The sequence below is a fragment of the Oncorhynchus tshawytscha genome, linkage group LG30, assembly GCF_018296145.1.
Source record: "Oncorhynchus tshawytscha isolate Ot180627B linkage group LG30, Otsh_v2.0, whole genome shotgun sequence".
In the NCBI taxonomy this organism is placed as follows: Eukaryota; Metazoa; Chordata; class Actinopteri; order Salmoniformes; family Salmonidae; genus Oncorhynchus; species Oncorhynchus tshawytscha.
In genome coordinates this window covers 375,277-399,665 of record NC_056458.1, presented here as the reverse complement: position 1 = coordinate 399,665, position 24,389 = coordinate 375,277, and the positions used below count along the sequence as shown (strand labels likewise).

The following is a 24,389-nucleotide window of genomic DNA, read 5'->3' as shown; positions in this document are numbered from 1 at the left end:
GACAAACGACGACGCCCACGCACCTGACCAAATAGACAAACAACGACACCGACGCCCACGCACCTGACCAAATAGACAAACGACGACACCTACGCCCACGCACCTGACCAAATAGACAAACAACGACACCTACGCCCACACACCTGACCAAATAGACAAACAACGACACCTGCCCACGCCCACGCACCTGACCAAATAGACAAACGACGACACCTACGCCCACACACCTGACCAAATAGACAAACAACGACACCTACGCCCACGCACCTGACCAAATAGACAAACAACGACACCTACGCCCACACACCTGACCAAATAGACAAACGACACCTACGCCCACGCACCTGACCAAATAGACAAACAACGACACCTACGCCCACACACCTGACCAAATAGACAAACAACGACACCTACGCCCACGCACCTGACCAAATAGACAAACGACGACACCTACGCCCACACACCTGACCAAATAGACAAACAACGACACCTACGCCCACACACCTGACCAAATAGACAAACGACGACGCCCACGCACCTGACCAAATAGACAAACGACACGCCCACGCACCTGACCAAATAGACAAACGACGACACCCTACGCCCACGCACCTGACCAAATAGACAAACGACGACACACCTACGCCCACGCACCTGACCAAATAGACAAACGCCCACGCACACCTAGACAAACGCCCCTACGCACCTGACCAAATAGACAAACGACGACACCTACGCCCACGCACCTGACCAAATAGACAAACGACGACGCCCACGCACCTGACCAAATAGACAAACGACGACACGCCCCACGCACCTGACCAAATAGACAAACGACGACGCCCACGCACCTGACCAAATAGACAAACGACGACCTGACCAAATAGACACGCACCTGACCAAATAGACAAACGACGACGCCCACGCACCTGACCAAATAGACAAACAACGACACCCACGCACCTGACCAAATAGACAAACGACGACACCCACGCACCACCTGACCAAATAGACAAACGACACCTACGCCCACGCACCTGACCAAATAGACAAACGACGACGCCCTGACACGCACCTGACCAAATAGACAAACGACGACGCCCACGCACCTGACCAAATAGACAAACGACGACGCCCACGCACCTGACCAAATAGACAAACGACGCCCACGCACCTGACCAAATAGACAAACGACGCACCCACGCACCTGACCAAATAGACAAACGACGACACCTACGCCCACGCACCTGACCAAATAGACAAACAACGACACCTACGCCCACGCACCTGACCAAATAGACAAACAACGACACCTACGCCCACACACCTGACCAAATAGACAAACAACGACACCTACGCCCACGCACCTGACCAAATAGACAAACGACGACACCTACGCCCACACACCTGACCAAATAGACAAACAACGACACCCAAATACGCCCACGCCCTGACCTGACCAAATAGACAAACGACGACGCCCACGCACCTGACCAAATAGACAAACGACACCTACGCCCACGCACCTGACCAAATAGACAAACGACGCACGCCCACGCACCTGACCAAATAGACAAACGACGACACCTACACCCACGCACCTGACCAAATAGACAAACGACGACACCTGCGACACCCAAATAGACAAACGCCCCTACGCACCTGACCAAATAGACAAACGACGACACCTACGCCCACGCACCTGACCAAATAGACAAACGACGACACCTACGCCCACGCACCTGACCAAATAGACAAACGACGACACCTACGCCCACACACCTGACCAAATAGACAAACGACGACACCACCTGACGCCCACGCACCTGACCAAATAGACAAACGACGACACCCAAATACGCACCTGACCAAATAGACAAACGACACACCTGACCAAATACCCACGCACCTGACCAAATAGACAAACGACGACGCGCCACGCACCTGACCAAATAGACAAACGACGACGCCCACGCACCTGACCAAATAGACAAACGACGAAATACACAAACTACACCCACGCACCTGACCAAATACCCACGCACCTGACCAAATAGACAAACGACGACCAAATACACCCACGCACCTGACCAAATAGACAAACGACGACACCCTGCCCACGCACCTGACCAAATAGACAAACGACGCCCACGCACCTGACCAAATAGACAAACGACGACGCCCACGCACCTGACCAAATAGACAAACGACGACGCCCACGCACCTGACCAAATAGACAAACGACGACCCAAATACACGCACCTGACCAAATAGACAAACGACGACACCTGCCCACGCACCTGACCAAATAGACAAACGACACACCTACGCCCACGCACCTGACCAAATAGACAAACGACGACGCCCACGCACCTGACCAAATAGACAAACGACGCCCACGCACACCTGACCAAATAGACAAACGACGACGCCCACGCACCACCTGACCAAATAGACAAACGACGACGCCCACGCACCTGACCAAATAGACAAACGACGACACCACACACCTGACCCACGCACCTGACCAAATAGACAAACGACGACACCCCACGCACCTGACCAAATAGACAAACGACGACACCTACGCCCACGCACCTGACCAAATAGACAAACAACGACACCGATGCCCACGCACCTGACCAAATAGACAAACGACGACGCCCACGCACCTGACCAAATAGACAAACGACGACACCGATGCCCACGCACCTGACCAAATAGACAAACAACGACACCTACAAACACACTTGTCCAAATACACAAACAACGACACACACACACACCTGACCAAATACACAAACACCTACACACACACACCTGACCAAATACACAAACACCTACACACACACACACGACACACACACCTGACCAAATACACAAACACCTACCTGACCAAATACACAAACAACGACACACCTGACCAAACGACACACACCAAATACAACGACACCGACACACCTGACCAAATACACAAACAACGACACCGACACACCTGACCAAATACACAAACAACGACACACCTGACCAAATACACAAACAACGACACCTACGACCAAATACACGCACCTGACCAAATAGACAAACAACGACACCCACGCACCCTGACCAAATACACAAACAACCGACACACCTGACCAAATAGACAAACGACACCTGACCAAATACACAAACGCCCACACACCTGACCAAATACACAAACGACGACACACCTGACCACGCCCACGCACCTGACCAAATAGACAAACGACACCTGACCAAATACGCCCACACACCTGACCAAATAGACAAACGACGACACCTGACCAAATACACACGCACCTGACCAAATAGACAAACGACGACACACCTGACGCAAATACACGCACCTGACCAAATAGACAAACGACGACACCCTGACCAAATACCCACAAACACCTGACCAAATAGACAAACGACACACACACCTGACCAAATACACACCTGACCAAAAATACACAAACAACGACGCCCACGCACCTGACCAAATAGACAAACGAAACACACACACCCTGACGCAAATACACAAACAACGACGCACCTGACCAAATACAGACAAACGACGACCAAATACACCTACGCCACGCACCTGACCAAATAGACAACCTACGCCCACGCACCTGACCAAATACACAAACACCTACGCCACGCACCTGACCAAATAGACAAACAACGACACCGACGCACAAACACGCACCTGACCAAATACACAAACAACGACAACACCGATGCCCACGCACCTGACCAAATAGACAAACAACGACACCTACAAACACACTTGTCCAAATACACAAACAACGACACACACACACCTGACCAAATACACAAACACCTACACACACACACACACACACCTGACCAAATACACAAACACCTACACACACATACACACAAATAAACAAACACACACACCTGACCAAATACACAAACAACCTGACACCGACACACCAAATACAAAACAACGACACCGACACACCTGACCAAATACACAAACAACGACACACACACACCCTGACCAAATACACAAACACCTACACACACATACACACACAAATACACACACCTGACCAAATACACAAACAACACCTGACACACACCGACACACCTGACCAAATACACAAACAACGACACCGACACACCTGACCAAATACACAAACAACGACACACCTGACCAAATACACAAACAACGACACACCTGACCAAATACACAAACAACCAAATACACACACCTGACCAAATACACAAACAACGACACACCTGACCAAATACACAAACAACGACACACCTGACCAAATACACAAACAACGACACACCTGACCAAATACACAAACAACGACACACCTGACCAAATACACAAACAACGACACACCTGACCAAATACACAAACAACCGACACACCTGACCAAATACACAAACAACGACACACCTGACCAAATACACAAACAACGACACACCTGACCAAAAACAACGACACAAAATACAACAAACACACCTGACCAAATACACAAACACACCTGACCAAATACACAAACAACGACACACCTGACCAAATACACAAACAACGACACACCTGACCAAATACACAAACAACGACACACCTGACCAAATACACAAACAACGACACACCTGACCAAATACACAAACAACGACACACCTGACCAAATACACAAACAACACACACCTGACCAAATACACAAACAACGACCTGACCAAATACACACACCTGACCAAATACACAAACAACGACACACCTGACCAAATACACAAACAACGACACACCTGACCAAATACACAAACAACGACACAAATACACAAACAACGACAAACACACACACCTGACCAAATACACAAACAACGACACACCTGACCAAATACACAAACAACGACACACCTGACCAAATACACAAACAACGACACACCTGACCAAATACACAAACAACGACACACCTGACCAAATACACAAACAACGACACACCTGACCAAATACACAAACAACACACACCTGACCAAATACACAAACAACACACACACCTGACCAAATACACAAACAACGACACACCTGACCAAATACACAAACAACGACACACCTGACCAAATACACAAACAACGACAAACACACACACACACACACCTGACCAAATACACAAACAACGACAAACACACACACACACACCTGACCAAATACACAAACAACGACAAACACACACACACACCTGACCAAATACACAAACAACGACAAACACACACACACTGACCAAATACACAAACAACGACAAACACACACACACCTGACCAAATACACAAACAACGACAAATACACAAACAACGACAAACACACACACACACCTGACCAAATACACAAACAACGACAAACACACACACACCTGACAAAATACACAAACAACGACAAACACACACACACCTGACCAAATACACACCAACGACATCTTAGACATCATTGTTTAGTTTTTCCACACAGCCCTGTCACAGATGTGAGAAATGTCAGATTAGCATAGAGCTGTGCTCCTGACGGGGCCCTCTACACGCCTGGAGCTTAACACCCCCAAATATCAGCTACCTCTAACACCCACTGGCTCTCTGCTTGGGCGGCCTGCCACCACACATCAACACACAGTCTCTTCTGGAATGCATTCGTTCTTTAAAAACACCGGATTTCACAACGCTGCATTGGTTCAAACTCATTTTCCAATGAAGTGGCTAGAGCAGGATCCTCTAGAGGAGGAGCCAGTGGGATCCTCTAGAGGAGGAGCCAGTGGGATCCTCTAGAGGAGGAGCCAGTGGGATCCTCTAGAGGAGGAGCCAGTGGGATCCTCTAGAGGAGCCAGTGGGATCCTCTAGAATAGGAGCCAGTGGGATCCTCTAGAGGAGGAGCCAGTGGGATCCTCTAGAGGAGGAGCCAGTGGGATCCTCTAGAGGAGGAGCCAGTGGGATCCTCTAGAGGAGGAGCCAGTGGGATCCTCTAGAATAGGAGCCAGTGGGATCCTCTAGAGGAGGAGCCAGTGGGATCCTCTAGAATAGGAGCCAGTGGGATCCTCTAGGGGAGGAGCCAGTGGGATCCTCTAGAGGAGGAGCCAGTGGGATCCTCTAGAATAGGAGCCAGTGGGATCCTCTAGAGGAGGAGCCAGTGGGATCCTCTAGAATAGGAGCCAGTGGGATCCTCTAGAGGAGGAGCCAGTGGGATCCTCTAGAGGAGCCAGTGGGATCCTCTAGAATAGGAGCCAGTGGGATCCTCTAGAGGAGGAGCCAGTGGGATCCTCTAGAGGAGGAGCCAGTGGGATCCTCTAGAGGAGGAGCCAGTGGGATCCTCTAGAGGAGGAGCCAGTGGGATCCTCTAGAGGAGGAGCCAGTGGGATCCTCTAGAGGAGCCAGTGGGATCCTCTAGAATAGGAGCCAGTGGGATCCTCTAGAGGAGGAGCCAGTGGGATCATCTAGAGGAGGAGCCAGTGGGATCCTCTAGAGGAGGAGCCAGTGGGATCCTCTAGAGGAGGAGCCAGTGGGATCCTCTAGAGGAGGAGCCAGTGGGATCCTCTAGAGGAGGAGCCAGTGGGATCCTCTAGAATAGGAGCCAGTGGGATCATCTAGAGGAGGAGCCAGTGGGATCCTCTAGAGGAGGAGCCAGTGGGATCCTCTAGAATAGGAGCCAGTGGGATCCTCTAGAATAGGAGCCAGTGGGATCCTCTAGAATAGGAGCCAGTGGGATCCTCTAGAATAGGAGCCAGTGGGATCCTCTAGAATAGGAGCCAGTGGGATCCTCTAGAATAGGAGCCAGTGGGATCCTCTAGAATAGGAGCCAGTGGGATCCTCTAGAATAGGAGCCAGTGGGATCCTCTAGAGGAGGAGCCAGTGGGATCCTCTAGAGGAGGAGCCAGTGGGATCCTCTAGAGGAGGAGCCAGTGGGATCCTCTAGAGGAGGAGCCAGTGGGATCCTCTAGAGGAGGAGCCAGTGGGATCCTCTAGAATAGGAGCCAGTGGGATCCTCTAGAATAGGAGCCAGTGGGATCCTCTAGAATAGGAGCCAGTGGGATCCTCTAGAATAGGAGCCAGTGGGATCCTCTAGAGGAGGAGCCAGTGGGATCCTCTAGAGGAGGAGCCAGTGGGATCCTCTAGAGGAGGAGCCAGTGGGATCCTCTAGAGGAGGAGCCAGTGGGATCCTCTAGAGGAGGAGCCAGTGGGATCCTCTAGAATAGGAGCCAGTGGGATCCTCTAGAATAGGAGCCAGTGGGATCCTCTAGAGGAGGAGCCAGTGGGATCATCTAGAGGAGGAGCCAGTGGGATCCTCTAGAGTAGGAGCCAGTGGGATCCTCTAGAGGAGGAGCCAGTGGGATCCTCTAGAGCCAGTGGGATCCTCTAGAGGAGCCAGTGGGATCCTCTAGAGGAGGAGCCAGTGGGATCCTCTAGAGGAGGAGCCAGTGGGATCCTCTAGAGGAGGAGCCAGTGGGATCCTCTAGAGTAGGAGCCAGTGGGATCCTCTAGAGTAGGAGCCAGTGGGATCCTCTAGAGGAGGAGCCAGTGGGATCCTCTAGAGGAGGAGCCAGTGGGATCCTCTAGAGGAGGAGCCAGTGGGATCCTCTAGAGGAGGAGCCAGTGGGATCCTCTAGAGGAGGAGCCAGTGGGATCCTCTAGAGGAGGAGCCAGTGGGATCCTCTAGAGGAGGAGCCAGTGGGATCCTCTAGAGGAGGAGCCAGTGGGATCCTCTAGAGGAGGAGCCAGTGGGATCCTCTAGAGGAGGAGCCAGTGGGATCCTCTAGAGGCCAGTGGGAGGAGCCAGTGGGATCCTCTAGAATAGGAGCCAGTGGGATCCTCTAGAATAGGAGCCAGTGGGATCCTCTAGAATATGAGCCAGTGGGATCCTCTAGAATAGGAGCCAGTGGGATCCTCTAGAGTAGGAGCCAGTGGGATCATCTAGAGTAGGAGCCAGTGGGATCATCTAGAGTAGGAGCCAGTGGGATCATCTAGAGTAGGAGCCAGTGGGATCATCTAGAGTAGGAGCCAGTGGGATCATCTAGAGTAGGAGCCAGTGGGATCCTCTAGAGGAGGAGCCAGTGGGATAATCTAGAGTAGGAGCCAGTGGGATCATCTAGAGTAGGAGCCAGTGGGATCATCTAGAGTAGGAGCCAGTGGGATCATCTAGAGGGAGCCAGTGGGATCCTCTAGAGGAGGAGCCAGTGGGATCCTCTAGAGGAGGAGCCAGTGGGATCCTCTAGAGGAGGAGCCAGTGGGATCCTCTAGAGGAGGAGCCAGTGGGATCCTCTAGAGGAGGAGCCAGTGGGATAATCTAGAGGAGGAGCCAGTGGGATAATCTAGAGTAGGAGCCAGTGGGATCATCTAGAGTAGGAGCCAGTGGGATCATCTAGAGTAGGAGCCAGTGGGATCATCTAGAGTAGGAGCCAGTGGGATCATCTAGAGTAGGATAGCCCAATCCAACCTGTCCTCATCCTGCTCATAGATGTGCACCTGCCCCCGACTGCTCCAGCCCTACCCCTAACCTTCTGCAACCTCCACCCCCAGAGCCTCTGCTGTGCACCCCTCCGCTCCATGTCCCTCTCCAATTCCCCCCCCAGCACCACACCTCCTACCCAGTGGATGAATGAGGAGCCGCCAGCCAGGTGACTTTGTCTCTTTGACCTGTTCTGGCCCACTGCTCCCCTTATCTAGTGATTCATCCTCAATAACTCTCACAGTATTTGTTCTGACATTTTAATTAAAATACTACTACCTCATTCCTGTGATAAAAAGGGTGGCGTCACAGAGCACAGCCCCACACTGCACTGCACGGCGCTGGCCTACCACCTGAGAGACTCGTGTACACACAGGCAGGGAGAAAGCAAAATGAAGGAACAGAGAGAGACGGGGTGAAAGGGAGAGAGAGTTTTTTTTTTAAAGGGGGAGCAGAAAGAGAGAGAGATGATGAGTCAGAAAATAGATGTGGTGGTGAAAAGGGAATGAGGATGTCAGAAAGAGAGGAGAAAAGGAGAGGGATCTCAATCACGCCTGTCACTTTCGTGATGACCTTGCCTCCCAGCCGTAGAGAAACAGCAATAAAACAACAAATGGCTTCAAGAGGCGATTGTGGATCTCTGTGTTGGTTTCGGACAGAATGGAGCTGCTATTTTAACTGACCTCAACGAGGTTTGAGAAAAGCCATAACCTACCACGGACAAAACCGATCCCACCTCGGTAAAAACACAACTGACTACTCCAACATATTAGATTTATCTGCATTAAGTAGCAATAAATGGTTTCAAATCCAAAATGGCAAAAGTTATTGCTTCTCGAGGCAAATTTGTTCCTCATGAGGGAGACAGATTCATAAGTTATGAGTCCAGGCCAAATGGGATGCTGGAGCTAATTAAACATTACATTTCCACTCCACTCCGTGCTAAGTAAATACTGTGCCCAATTCTGTTCTGTAGGTAGAAAGCCAGCATGAGGGTTTGCGCTCAGGCTAGAATGAATGGTGACCGGTGTGTGAGAGGGAAAAAAATGATCTGTCGAGCTTCAAAAGGTCGGCTACTCACAAAAAGGAAGCACCCAAGGAGGCCAAGATGATCAACTGATATACCTCATTTAATCCATGCTCAAAAAGATCCATACTCATGTTCTGTGTGTTAAATGAAAGAAAATGTTGACAAAAACAACACAGCTCCATGACAAGTGAGAACCCTAAGGACATAAAGTAGGTCCAGGGAAACATCTCTAGAGGAACATGTTGAAGCAGTATATCTATAATTCGGCGTAATAAAAGGAGGTTCCGTCCGAGGTCGTGTGCTAATTCGCCATCAAGGAACCAAGCCGAGCCTGACAGAAGGTAATGGGAATCAATGGGACAACGGCCTAACGCCAGTTTGGCACGCAGCCATCAATATCAATCATCTGTATTACTGATGACGTCTCCAAGCAAACCCCGACAAATGTCAGCGCATTCTCACCCAACTACAAACTAGCCTGATCTTTCTTCTTTAGGAATGGCTATCACGAGGTACTTAGAACATCTGAGCACATTATTTTGAATCAAGTAGTGACAGTGATGTGTGAAGGTGGTGTTATGTAAAAATCAAGCCAGGAGAGGGGAGAGGTTAGATGGATATTTGAGGGTATAAAAAAAATAAGGGGGGGGTCAGGTGAGCGTTTCCTACTATACCTTCTGCAGGTTCCTCTCCAGGACTAGCTGGTGTGTGGAAGAGCCTGGACACCACAGGAGCTAGGTCTTCTTGGGCGGAGCCAGAGGCAGAGGAACATGTCAGGTGCACCAGATCTGTGTGAGGGAGGTAGACGAAGAACACACATACACACACCCGGTGTCAATTAGCCAAGCAGAATATCATTGTTGCGTCATCTAGCAGATGTTGTCCTCCAAGTTCACATCAGCCCGTCTATCCTGTAGCATGTGAGCGGGACCTTCCCTAAAGAGATGGAACATTGTCTAATTACTCTCCACAGTCAGTTCCCGAACAACCTATTCCTTAACACACTGCACAGCTAGGCCATGTCAGTGTCTCCTCCGCAGCATGGCTGGGACTGTTCCATGAAAAGTGCCCAGAGAGGATGGGGTTGGAGGGAGCTGGGCTTTGGATGCATGGAGTTTGGACCTCAGAGGGGGGAAGAGGTGGTTTCATCTTCAAAGCGTTCAGCCCCGCTCCTGCAGGGCGGTATTGTGAACACCATGTTAACGGTGGCAGCGCTGGGATCCAGAGAGTAGGATCCTGGGCAATCCCAAGAGCTCAAGACAACTGTAGGGCTCCATCTCCTCTCCTTTTTGTTCTTTCTCGCAGGTTGACAAGTTTTTTTGGGGGGTGGGGGGTTTAAAAGGAGCAACTACAGCAATGGGAACAAGATAGCTCCTGACTGTGCCGTGCTGGCTGGAGGGGGGGTGTGTAGAGGGTGGATGGAGGATACAGGCCTCCCCAGTGGGATGAGAGGTGCGTCATTGGCCAGAGGGTCCATGGAGATGCTGCTCAGAGGACGTATGTGACACTCTACTCACACTGGGACTCTGGAGGCCCTCCACTCTGTCAGCTCAGGGCCCAAACAAAAAAGACCAGGAGAGTTGGGAGGATTACACTGTTGTACAGCAGGGCTGTCCACTGAGACACTTGATGCTCATTCTGTGGGAAACTAAGCTAGCAGATGGAGAATCAGGATGCATATCTGCTGTCTTCAGGCCTTTAAGTTTTAAAGTAGCCAGGGAGAGAAGACTTTACTGTTAAGACAGCTAATTTCATGGTCAAATTTCCATTTGAAAATGACAAAACACCATTGTTCCCATTGGGTTGCTAGTTCAAATCCCAGGAAGCCAAGTTGCCCTTGAGGAAGACACTCGGATCAGATTGGCCTGGTATATATTCACCAGTATAAATAGGTATTCTGTAGACTGTAAACTCTGCAAGTATCATTCAATGCAGATGAATGGTTTACCTTATGTGTGTGTGTGTGTGTGTGTGTGTGTGTGTGTGTGTGTGTGTGTGTGTGTGTCGCAGGCCTGTCAAGCTCATCATCATCTTATGATTGCAACTGATCCACTCAGGTAGAACTACATTACTTAAGGGATGCTACAGCTATCCATCTCCATCCTCTCTCTCTCACACACACACACACAGTAGGAGCAATGGCTCCACTTCACAATTCCATCATTCCAGACTCTATTCCTAGAGTGAGGGAGTGGACTTCTGCTGATTACTCCCCTCTCGCCCACCCCAGCTCCCCTATGGAGATGGTCACTGGGCAGCTGTCACCATTGCTCATCTATCTAAGTATGATGACTGACTGGGAAATAATACAGGGATTGCTAAAAACAATAACACTCATAAATAACACTACGGTTAACGATGGAATCATCATCATCATCGTCGTCGTTGATACTGGAGCCACAATTTAAAGGGAAAACCGGGTCATATTTCCAGCTGTCTGAACGACTGATTCAGTGACCCGGTAAAGCAGCAGCAGTTTGACCCAAAGCTCTGTACACACACAGGAGATGGAATGTTCAGAGACGCTATCATTCACTCACCCCACTTCTCTCAATCTTGGTTTTCAGTCTCATTTCCTCTATTAATGCTAGTCTGCCTTACAACCCTGATGTCAGCTAGTCCGCCAGAACTGCCTCCTCTAAGCATCGTGGAATTACCTTTCTAAAACAACAGCCCTCTATGTAGATGGCCCTGCCTAATACGACCCCCCCCTTATACCCTGTCCCGGGCAGTGGGTGGGTGAGAGGGGTGAGTGGCAGGGGTGCAGCTGGACTCACAGGTGTCTAGCATGCAGGTCATGGTGGAAGAGCAGAGCTCTATGATACGGACCAGGGGACCACCAGGCTCCACGGGAGGCACAGTGACCAGGGAGATCTACAGTGCATATAGAGACAAGACAGGTACGTTAGACAGACCGACAGAGAGTTGAACCACACAAAGTGCAGTGCTTCCATAAGGCACTCACACACACAGCCCTAATGAAGTGTGCAAGACAATCCTAAAGCCTATTACCAAACTGCAGTTCTAAGTAATGGGATCCCTGTAATCCTTTTATATGAATCCCCTGGATGTTATTATAATGTCCTTTCTGGCTGGAGCAGAAGTGAAATCACTCCTTTTTAATCAAGTGGACAAATTTAAGGAAGGAAAGTCAGTTTCTCCCATGAGGGGAAAAGCAGGGGACAGAGACAGCCAGGGCCAATCTCCCCCTTGTATCTGCCTCGGTCCACACTGTCATTCCACAGGACCATCCAACAGCTAATTACAAAAGAGACCATATTTAATTACGTTTTGTCACACAGTCATGTAATATTCCATTTCCACACTGTGTCAAGACACAGAAATTAATTTCATATTCTCCCCACTACCTAATGAGCAGAAATTACACACGGTTTTCCCTGTGTCCTTTGTGAGTGATATTCAAAGCTGGATTTCAGCCGGGGGAAAAAAAGAAAAAACTTGTGCCATGAAAGAAGGGATGAAAATTCTATGGATATATTCTCTTTATGCAGACACATTAGGGGAATTGGATTGATCAGATTTCATTCAACGTGTTCTATGCCATTATTCCATGTTTTTCATATCCATATCGAAGACTGGCACTCAAATTAGCGTACCTAATGCTAGCATGTCAATTCCTATTCTCCAGCCGGTAGGATTATTTTATCAAATTCCAAACCAGTCACAACAAACAGCATTAGGGGGGCTTTCATTGAACTGGTTACTTTTTCCGCAATTTATTTGGAGATCTTAAAACGGTAGACAGCCGCACGTCAGAACTATTGTAGTGATCTCCCAAATTAGCTTTGATGTTTTGCTGTTTCTGCGCTGAGAACTTGAACGCGGACCAAGAATCTATACAAATGTGATAGAGCATAAAATATAATGTAATGCAAAACAACAGGAGTAGCAAGAAAGTGCAGGCTCGGCAGGAATACCGCTAAGCCACACTGGATATCTGAATAGCATTTAAATGTATTTTGTGCTTGTAAAGGGGGGGGTCCCTTTGAATATGTCAAAACATCTCTTTGTGTGGGACACAGGATAGGGGACGAGCCATATGGAGAACAGAACAACCTGCTGTTCAGAATCGGATGGCAGAATTGACCGGTCTGTGATGAGGACCGCTCTGGATATCTGCCTGTGAAAAGAGAGAGGATGGTTGAAAGCGAGGAAGGGGCAGGGGAGGCACAACAGTAAGAGAGAAAAAAAAAAAACAGCAGCACCAATATTATTAGATTATTACAGCACTGTTTTCCTTTCTTGTTTTTTGGGGGGGTTTTTGCAGTAGATTTTGGCTGTGAGACAGTCCAGTCTGGGCCATGCTACAACAGAACAGTGGCTGGGTTGGTTCTGGCCGGGCCCAGCCCAGTCATTCTGCGCTGCTGTCTTTAAGAGCATTAGTCATGCTTTAATTGGGGTCAGTGGTGTAAATGTCAAGGTCTCCATTGACGGAGGCAGGCAGCGGTGTGGCGAGCAGAGCAGAGCAAAGCAGAGCAAAGCAAAGCAGAGCAGAGCAAAGCACTAAATTAATGTGCTGCCTGAAACTGTAGGTGAGACCAGTATCAATGGCTAGGTAGAGAAGGTGCTGAGGAGGAGTATTGGGAGCCACTCTCACCTGGAATCCGTGTTCTTCCTCTGGTCTGCCCCGATGTAGCCATCCTCCACCACAAAGTGACTGCAGCTAATTCTCTGACCATGAGTGTCAATCACAGCTTTGCACCTTGAACAAGGGGAAGGAAAAAAACATTAAAAAGTAACTGTCCAAGTGTTTCCAGATTTTTATGAAATATGACCAAAAATTAATTACAATATGAGTGAAATAGTTTTACTTATAATTATTTAAAATGAATTAACTTTAAATTATTTTATATTAAGTATGTCACCCGCACCTGCTAATAACCCATCTGCAACTGCCCGACTAAACACGGAGTGTACAAACCCTTTCCATCACATGGAATGACAAGGTGAATCTAGTTGAAAGCTGTGATCCCTTATTGATGTCACTTGTTAAATCCACTTCAATCAGTGTAGATGAAGGGGAGGAGACGGGTTAAAGAAGGATTTTTAAGTCTTGAGACAATTGAGACATGGATTGTGTATGTGTGCCATTCAGCGGGTGAGACAAAAGATTGAAGTGCCTTTGAACGGGGTAACAAGTACCAGGCGCACCGGTTTGAGTGTGTCAAGAACTGCAACGATGCTGGGTTTTTCATGCTCAACAGTTTCCCGTGTGTATCAAGCGTGGTCCACCACCCAAAGGACATCCAGCCATCTAGACAACTGCGGGAAGCATTGGAGTCAACATGGTTCCCAGTGAAACGCTTTCGACACCTTGTAGAGTCCATGCCCCGACAAATTGAGGCTGTTCTGAGGGCCCAACTCAATATTAGGAAGGCGTTCCTAATGTTTTGTACACTCAGTTGTATGCCAGTGAAAATCGGAGGCCTGCACCCGATTCTAACCCGCAAATAGAGAAAATGTACAGTTCCCAATTTGTCTTATTTGCCTCAGTGGGACGACTAACTTTTTCTGCCCAAAAGTCCCAAAAGCATTTGGTGATTGGCGTGTATTTGGCACTCATACAGTTAGGCCCTAAAGCTTAGGCTTACACACGAATGCCAGATAAAAAATAATGAAAGAAAAAAACTCAAATGTAGCCTACAGATATGAATGGCATTAAAACTATACATTTCTGGATTTTTTTTAATGCATCGTTTTCTCTTTATTCAACCCGCCCACCACCTACCAGCCGCCCACCACCTACCAGCCGCCCACCACCTACCAGCCGCCCACCACCTACCAGCCGCCCACCACCTACCAGCCGCCCACCACCTACCAGCCGCCCACCACCTACCAGCCGCCCACCACCTACCAGCCGCCCACCACCTACCAGCCGCCCTTCATCCACACAATATTTCATGACCCTAAACCCGCCCCACGGATTTAACAGCGGGGACTGTGGCTTATGAGTCAACCCGTGAACAGAATGGCGTGGGCGTATTACAGGTCCTCAGGAGTATGCCAGAAATATGTTGCCTAAGTCTGCAGATGCGGTCTTGATTTGCATTTATTGAGTGGTGTCGGATACGACTTGTCCCTGACCCCCCGGATTAGAAAGGTCCCAAAGCTTCTGCGCATGTTCGGATCAGGTTCTGTGCATGCGTTTCTTTACCTATACATTACGGACACATTTCTTTGGTCTCCTTCCCTTCACTTCTCACAGTCAATCATGAATGATAATTCTTCTAAGTTTTACCAGTGAAACAGCCATGCAGAATCTACATACCATCCATTTGATCTCAAATCGGTTTCATGGGGATATGCATTTAGAGTTATACAGTGAAGTAGCGTACAGTGTTGTTTTGAATGATGTACGGTGAGCACGTTTTAGCATATTGTGTTAAAGGGACATTTCTCTAAATGTCTACTTCATATTCATCACCTCCAGCATCAACATATGTGAAAATGACACGTTTCTATGTTTTGTGGGGGGGGATAAACACTAATGATGTCATCAATGTGCGTCACGATTTTAACTAATTAAAATTGCACGCTAATTGGTTGATGTCATTGGAAACACTTGTTTTCCTCTATATATTTTTTTTACTACAAAACATAGAAAAGCCATATTCACATATGCTGATGTTGGGGTGATGCTGTTTGAAAAATGGTGGAATTTCACCTTGAACAAACTAACATAGCCTCCCTGTGTATTTTGCCTAGTGGTGCGCGCTGTTGAGTTTTGGCCACATGAAAGAAAAAAATGTAGTGGTGTTTTTTTATTACAGTAACGTTATATTCTCTCATTGTGTGATCTTGCAGACATTGATTCAGCTTTGATCGAACTTCATTATTTATTATTAATTGAGAACCATTCCCCAGAGTAGCCTGTTCTCCACGAGTATTTTTGATTTCAATTTAAATTGAACCTTTATTTAACTACCCAAGTCAGTTAAAGAACAGATTCTTATTTACAGGGAACAGTGGGGTAACTGCCTTGTTCAGGGGCAAAACGACAGATTATGTTAACCTTGTCAGCTCGGGGATTTGATCCAGCAACCTTTCGTTTACTGGCCCAGTGCTTTAACCACTAGGCTACCTGCCGCCCCAGTAGAGCAGAGACGTGTGCGTAAAGTAGAGAATAAACAAATAAACACATGCGTCGGGACCTTTAGTCCGGAAAAAAAGAATGGCCAACACAAAAATAAACACTCCATTGTTATACCAAATACCTTTACCGACCTGAGCTGTATGCTTCATGAGATGGTATTAATTAATGACCTTTGTCAAGAAAGGGAAAACAGTTGGCATCTGTGCCTCAGAACATTACAGCCTATAGTCCAGCACAAAAGAGAAGGATTGTTTTGGCAGCTTCTCAATGCACCACCGTTGAAACAAATACAAATGGCCTGGGCTGATTCATTAATCTTTGTATGAAAAGCCAGAGTTGAATACGTTCTCTTTTTTTTGTCCAAACAATGCAAGCACAAAACAGAACCCAAAACATTGGCCAGATTGGTGCAATCTGTGAGTTAGCCAGTGCGAGCGAGGTGAGGCTAGGAGAGGCAGGATGAGGGGAGGCGAGCCTCTGAGCCCCCAGTCCTGGGCAGCAGCAGTGTGACCTTCCTGCGTTGCTCCTCTCCGACAGAGGGGGAACGGTGGGGAATCTGTCTGCTTGTTATGTCAAGAGTTATAAATGTGCTTTATAGGGCTCATTATCCAAACTAATGGGCTTGGGGTGACATCCTTGAAATGGACTTTCACAACACAATAAAGGAGAAGGCAAGCGGCACTCCAAAACGCTCGCTCCCACCCCCCTCCAAACCGCACCCCTCCAAATAATCCTCACCTAGGAAAGATTGACTGCAGGATGGACTGTTTATGTAAATGAAGATTTATTTACTAGGAGGGGGCTTGGCAGTGGGAGCTGGCAGTTCAAATCAATCCTAAACCAATGGAGTGGGATATGGGATATAGGAGACAGGATACAGGCCACAACCTTCACATCCCTGAGAGAACACCCACGGTTTTTTGAAGCAAAAACAAAACGCATCCTGGAAAGTACCTTTCACGAGTGCAATATATCTAAATAAACATAACTAATATTTTCGATCTTAAATAGGATGATCAAGTAAATGTGCTTCAACAGTAAATGTATATCCCCTGTTATCCGCACACCTGGAGGCATAACCTGAGCCGAGACATAAAAAAAGGTCCAGCTTGGAACTAACATCTAATAGTATGATTACCGTCCCCCTACCCACAAGGCCAAGGCAGGCTTTATTGATCAGAACTGTAGTTCATAAACAGTGTTCATAAAGCACACAAGTCACACACATAGCAATCACGGTCACAGCCTTATACACAGCCATGAACAGTTACGACTTTGATAAACATCTCAACTGGAAGGAACTCTTTACTTCGGCCAAGTGAAACAAACTAACCCCCCTCCGCATGACTTACCGGACATGACTGTCACAGGCAAGTTCTCCTCTGTTGGAAGTGACTAGGATCAAAGCCCATTAAGACTAAGGGATGGATAGTGACAGGAGTGAAGCGGCTGGTCAGTGGAGTCAGGAGATATAGGCAGACAGGCAGACAGACAGGACAGACAGGACAGACAGGCAGACAGGACAGGCAGACGGTGCAGGTGTCTGCTGTAGTAGTGTGGAGGAGCAGGTCCAGGACAGGACAGACGAGTGGCAGCTGGGATGTTAGGTCACATCATCCACTGCTGGTGCTGCATTATTAATCTCCCTCTACCCTTTTCAGCTTTATGTATGTAATAAGAGGAGACATAAGGAGGTAATTTATGACGCCGGGGAAATTAAAATCATTGTTCAGCCTGGCAGACACCTTGCCAGTTTTTTCCACCTTCGCAAAACTTTTTCCCCCACTGATGATGTATTAGGCTTGCCTTGGAACAAGGAGCAGAGTGGACACCTGTGCGGCGCACGTGGAGAACGGCGCGGGCCCTCTCGGCCACGCCTCACCGCTCGTTTATGGACTTCTCTCTAGCGCTGACTGACATGGCATTGGATCAGCTCCAACCTGAAACGCCGTTCACACAGAAAACTAGGAGAGACTGGGGCTGGTTCTGACTCGGGTCTGTGCCTTAGCGCTTGCCATTGACTTTGCACGTATCAATGTGTTAAAAATTGCGCTTTGACTAGAGGGGACCAGTCAGTGTGTGGCGTGCATTAGGCGTCGCAGGGCGCTGGGTAGTAAGTAGATAAAAACCATGAACCACGAGCACTCTAGGAAATCCCAACCGGCTGCACGTGGATACGTCAAATGAAAAAGAAAGCCGTAACCAAAGACTTGAGTACCATTAGCATTTTGCACAAAGAGGAACACATTATCAAAGGAACTGCACTTTCCAGTCTGAGGTCCCAGAAGGCAGTATTTCCCCAATGGCCAACATCAGAGACCGGCTGTAGAGACAGGGGCTGGGAGTTTCAGTCTTTGGGCCGAGTATTAAAGCGAGAGCACATGCAGTATTACTCCTCACGACACTGCTCCACCACAAGATTCCTGGCCCCCAGGGTCACCCACCACCAAGATGAAAGAATCTCAATATCGAGCCTTCCAAAAAAAAAAAAAACTAATCTAACCTAGTTTATGACAACAATCTACCTTTGAAACTCATTAAAAGGGCTTTCTAGTAGGGCCTGACGCACATTATCAGCGCAGATTAATCAAGGGAGACTGGAGATGAACTCTCATTTTTTAAGAGGCAGTAACAGAGGGCTTTTTTGTCTTCAGATGAAAATCAATTAGTGGAGGTAAGGCCACGAGGAAAAACTAGCATCACTCATCGCCAGCCCAAGTGGCAGGGCCTGTGATTTGTCTTCCGAGCTTGGCTGCTTCAGGTGGGGGTGGGGGGTTTGGTTCTCCCGTCTCCCAGAGAATTAATTTCGTATCTATATTCCGGACCCCGTCTTCTTTCCTTGTTTTGGAGGACCACATACACAAATTACTTCTAATCGAGGTTGCTCCCTGATTGGAGGGCTGGAACAAAGGGGCTTGACGAGAACAGGGCAGCTTTTTTGTTATCTCAGCCCTGAACACAAATCCATCTCTCTTTTACTGCTTTGTTCTCACTTTTTTTTTGTTCTCACACTTCTTTATTGTGGAGGGGGAGGGGAGGGGAGAGGACTGGTGTGTGTGTTGTGGTGAATTGGCGATGGAATACTCACTTGCCGGACTCCTTGTCCAGAACCAGACACTGAACTGAGTGGCGAAGACAATAGATTCCTCCAAAGACAGCACACATCCTGAGAAGAATACACAAAAGAGAAAAGTCCTTTAAGACAGTGGCCAGTGAGTGAATAAACATATAGGATATTCACTGCCATGCATTATAAAATACTCCAAAATGTGTATTTGACAAATAAATGTCCCTTTTTTCAAATCACCTCAAACAACTTAATGATGGTGACAATTACATATAAAAACTGTGGATGACCCTTGCTTTGGCAAAACTTTGCAAAAATCAAGTGTACTTGGGTTGAATTACTTTGAAGTAAAACAGTGGCGAACAGTGCAGACTGTGCGCTTTGGCCAGGTTAATGTGAGCTCCCACCCACAGAGACGCAGCTGCATACAGACAGCACAGGTCTATGAGCCTGGCACGGGCTCTTTCAACACAGTGGGAATAACGGAGAGAGATGGCTGGGGTTTAAGGGAGCTCTGCCAGCTGTGACGGACCGGGGAGAGCAGGTCGAGAGAAAACAGAGGGAGGAATGGAGAGGAGGGACCAAGACACGCCTACCTCACAGACAACCACCACCGTTGCTCCTAAAAAAAGGTTTGTACCTGCCCCATAGATGAATTACCAGACATGGCATCTTAATAAAACATCAAGAGAATAAAACTCACAGGCAATCATCCAGGCCCATCGCATGGCCTCTACAGAACCCCATTCAGACGCCAGGGAACCCCTTTTGATGTCATTAACCCTAACTGACAGACGTTTAAGATGATATTACTCTAATTAACTGGCCGCTGTCTGTCCCAATGATGCCATCCCCCGGCTGAAAAGGCGCCGTTGAAGCGCGGCCGGCCCTGACTCGCCCCCTTTGGCATCTGCGACATCACTCTGCATCGCTGCTAAATTAACAGTTGTGAAAATCTGGGACCCCTCTGAGCCCCCGGTCTTTATAGCCTCTAAATGGCATTTCAGTTCCTATCAAGGCGGGAATCAGGGGACGTGATTTTTTAATACGGTGGCAAAACAATAGGGGCCATTAATAGCCGAACTCCGTGACAGTGCGCTCGGCGATGATTTATGAGTTTGTGTATAATTTGATTACGCTATTAATTCCACTGATTACAGCTGTAGCTAGTGTGGAGAAGGTCACATCCAAAATAAATCTTCGACAACCCTCCTCTCCCCTCTCATACAAAACAACTGCCTCCAACTAGTTATTTCTGTAATTAAAAGGTAATGTAACAAGAGCAGAAATAAGCTCGAGGCTCTAGCGGCAGTATCTCAAGCAAGGCAGAAATAAATAGAACAGCCGTAGAAGAAGGCTGGCAGTTCTCATTTTCTTGACAACTCAATCCCATACCTTAGACGATGGCAGAGAACGCATTTACAAGCTTACACTGGACGTGTCCACCTCTAGGTCTTGAATCGCTGCAGTGTTCGCTAGACTTCTCATCTCATAGTCATGACATTGACCAGGGCCAGCAAGTGCTCTGCATACCTCTGCATACCTCCTCCTCCGATGGAGAAATGCTTGAAAAATGATACATTCGGGTTCCTTTACAGTTCAGAGATAAATCTGTAAAGTGTACGAGAGAGTGGGTGTATTGAGGAGCACTGCTTAGCAATACCGTGTGCTTCAAGCTCACTTTGGGTCTCCTGTAGATGTTCCAGTGCTGAACTAAGCCCGGACTCAACCCTTAGAAGACCCGGTGGAAGAGAGGGTTCTGTAGATGCATGCATTCTTCCACCACGGCCAAGCAGGAGAAAAGGGTGGGAGGTTTTAAAAAGGGTCCTGGGAGGATTTCAGATGCTTTTCAGAGGGTTTTACCGGCAGTCACGGACGTGGACAATAAATCCTCACCATGTCCAGGACACGCTAAACAAACAAAATTACAGTGCGTACACAGAGCACTTACCTGTCAAAATCATTGCTGGAAGATTCTGCTGTAATCTGGGGAGCTGGGAGGCAGAGTGGGGGGCTAATGGTTGGCCAATAATTAAAAGAAAACAAAGAACCATGCCGCCTGGCGAGGCCTTCTGCACAAAATTAAATCCTGTTGGATCCCAATAAATTACATGTTTATTGCTCCATGAGTGGAAAAAAAAAGATGAGGAAATGTGATCTGTGACTGAATGCTCAACAGACAATCATCTGCACTAATTAATGCATTTCCCCATCCTCTCAATCTGTTTCATTCTGACTCTGCTGTCTGATTGGAGCGTGGCAACACGGCATGCAAATCAAAGCGTGTCACGGCCAAATTCTTTTTCAGGGTAAATGAATGGAGGTCTAACTCCCCCCACCCCCGCGGTCACACGCCATAGAACGGTGCGAGGGACAGAGGCAGAAGACGGACTACTGCAGTCAAAGCGCCAAAGGTTATTTAGAAATTAAAAAGAGTCTTCCCTGTCAAAACTTGAGGAATAATCCAGGCAAGGACACAAAAGCATTTCATCACTTTATTAGCAGTGCTGCTCGCTGATCTGTGAATAACCTGAGAGAGTGAGCATTATTGAGTTTGCACGGCCATCTATCCATCCATCACCTGCAAGGCAGGTATCACATTGATGGATGATCCCGCCTCCCTTCCACCCCTCACTCACACCGCTCTCAAATACTTTTTCTCCCTCTACCTCGGACTCCCTAACCCGCTTCTTTTGTTCATCACTTTCAGACATTTTCTACTGCTTGTTCTTGTGCTCTCCATCCACCTCTTCACCGTTCTAACGTTCCAAAAACACAAACGTTGGAACCTTCGCTACCTACACTGTTTGGGAGGAGACACTGAGAACAAAAATGACCTCGACTACAGACCAACAGAGTCAGGGTTTGAGCTCAAGGTGAGGCGTTACGTTTTTATTCCAAAAATATTTAAACTAGAGGTTAAAGTAACAGCTCAATTCCAACTGTTACCACCTGTAGAACAACAATAAAGACATGGCAATCCAGTATGCATGAACAGAGTCACTGCCACTAAGAGGGAGAGAGACAGATTTGTGCGGCGACAGACAGGTGTGATCATGTGTCGGCTCTTTACCTTGCTTATCTGAACGTCGGAGGAGTAGATTAGGGGGAAGGAGTGGGAAAATCAAATATGCAAATGACTGAGCCTCAAGCAGAGGAACCTTTATTAAAATTCTAAAAGTCAGGTAGAAGATGAATCCAACCTCCATCTCGTACATGTTGGAGTTATGTCTCTACATGTACTCTGACAGGTAAAAGCAGACGAGCTCCATTCTGTTGCTCCAACTAGGTATTCATAATTGTCTATGAATAACTAGAACAAAAAAAGTTTATTATAATAAAGCAACAATTCTGCAATAATTGCTTCAACCAAAACCAGTTTCTCAGGGAATAAATGCATTTCACAGCTCAAGCACATACTGCCCTCATTTCCAACATGATTCATTTAAGGTTAAAACCCGGTCTGTGTTATAACGCCTCTGTACCGTGAGGTGTGCAGCCAATCTCCATGGTGGATTTAGACGGATGCAAATTGATTGCGTCGCAGATGCATGGCACTGACTATGACAGCACTGCAGCTGCAAAAGAACATTACCTTCCATCTCCAGGGTCAAGGCTGCTCTGTCGTATGTGCAGCTCCGCTCGGGATGTTGGCACCCATGCATTCAGCTCAACACACCTCCATGGTGTGGATATCTCCCATTCAGAGGATGGAAATGCAGGCAGGCAGGCAGTCATATGCATAACCCCGAGACAAGTGTTCAAGGCTAGGCTATATCCAGCTGCATCCACGGCCTTTGGGGAGCTGTTCTCCCATTGCCTGGCTGTGAGCTGCCATGGCCCAGTATGAGCAGCAGCCGTGGGGGACACATCCTGAAGCTCACTCGGCTCTAAGTGCTACAGTTTCACAGGAGAGCTCCCTGAAGACCTGCAGTGCTAAAAGCTGCCATCCAGAGCCCAGTGGAGCAAAGAGACTCGAAGTCAGAGCACAAACCCAGGTCTCATCGCCATCCCCCTAATCACAAAGATCACCTCCCATCTCTAGTACCCTGTCAAAATAGGTCTGGCCCCCAATCCAAACACATAGTTGGAATTCAGTGACTTTATAGTCGTGTGGACATTTTGTTATGTACAGTAGGATAGACTCATCATCATGTACCAGTGGTGTGAGGTAAACCCAGACATGAGGAACCACTGACCTGCAGAAGCACTGAGGAATCTCCCCCAGGCCGTAGAGGGGGAACAGGAAAGGCGTGTTGCCGTAGCGCCCCAGACAACGCAGGAAGTGCTGCGTGGCTCTCAGGCCTTCCACCGTGCACACCTCCGGGATCACCATGGCAATGGAGTGAAGGATGAAATGCTGCAGGTTCTCCGTCAGCTTCTTGGTCTGCAGGAAGTCCCAGAAGGAATGCTCCGAGAAGTCTGGAGAGGAGAGAAGGTAGGAGTGAGGGAGAGGCCTAAGATGGAGAGAGATCAATTCATCAAACCAAATGTTATTTGTCACATGCTTCATAAACGACAGGTTTAGAGTTACGTAAGTGAAATGCTTCCTTACAGGCCCTTCTGGACAATGCAGAGAGAAATAAAATAAAAAGGTTCTACACTGAACAAAAATATAAACGCAACATGTAACGTCTTAGTCCCATGTTTCATGAGCTGAAATAAAAGATCCCAGAGGTTGTCCATACAGTCTGAGACCAGC

At 48.0% G+C, this 24,389-nt stretch overlaps 1 protein-coding gene and 1 long non-coding RNA gene across 3 annotated transcripts in view; both read right to left on the bottom strand.

Moving 5' to 3' along the window:
- Window positions 1-24,389, bottom strand: part of chm (CHM Rab escort protein) — a 41,965-nt gene that overhangs the window by 2,310 nt on the left and 15,266 nt on the right. The window contains exons 8-13 of the mRNA XM_042309033.1: window positions 23,887-24,109; window positions 19,709-19,786; window positions 14,125-14,229; window positions 13,584-13,647; window positions 12,284-12,380; window positions 10,181-10,294 (exon numbers count right to left, since the gene is read on the bottom strand). Of these exons, the coding sequence (XP_042164967.1) occupies window positions 10,181-10,294; window positions 12,284-12,380; window positions 13,584-13,647; window positions 14,125-14,229; window positions 19,709-19,786; window positions 23,887-24,109 (681 nt within the window). The remainder of the gene's footprint in view (window positions 1-10,180; window positions 10,295-12,283; window positions 12,381-13,583; window positions 13,648-14,124; window positions 14,230-19,708; window positions 19,787-23,886; window positions 24,110-24,389) is intronic.
- LOC121841360 lies at window positions 705-1,806 on the bottom strand. Of its 2 annotated transcripts, none has more exons than XR_006080341.1 (3): window positions 1,689-1,806; window positions 1,208-1,393; window positions 705-746 (listed from the first exon to the last, which is right to left on the bottom strand). It is a non-coding gene; the product is annotated as an uncharacterized LOC121841360 (long non-coding RNA). The 2 variants fall into 2 exon arrangements; XR_006080342.1 differs by lacking the exon at window positions 705-746 and adding an exon at window positions 1,012-1,037.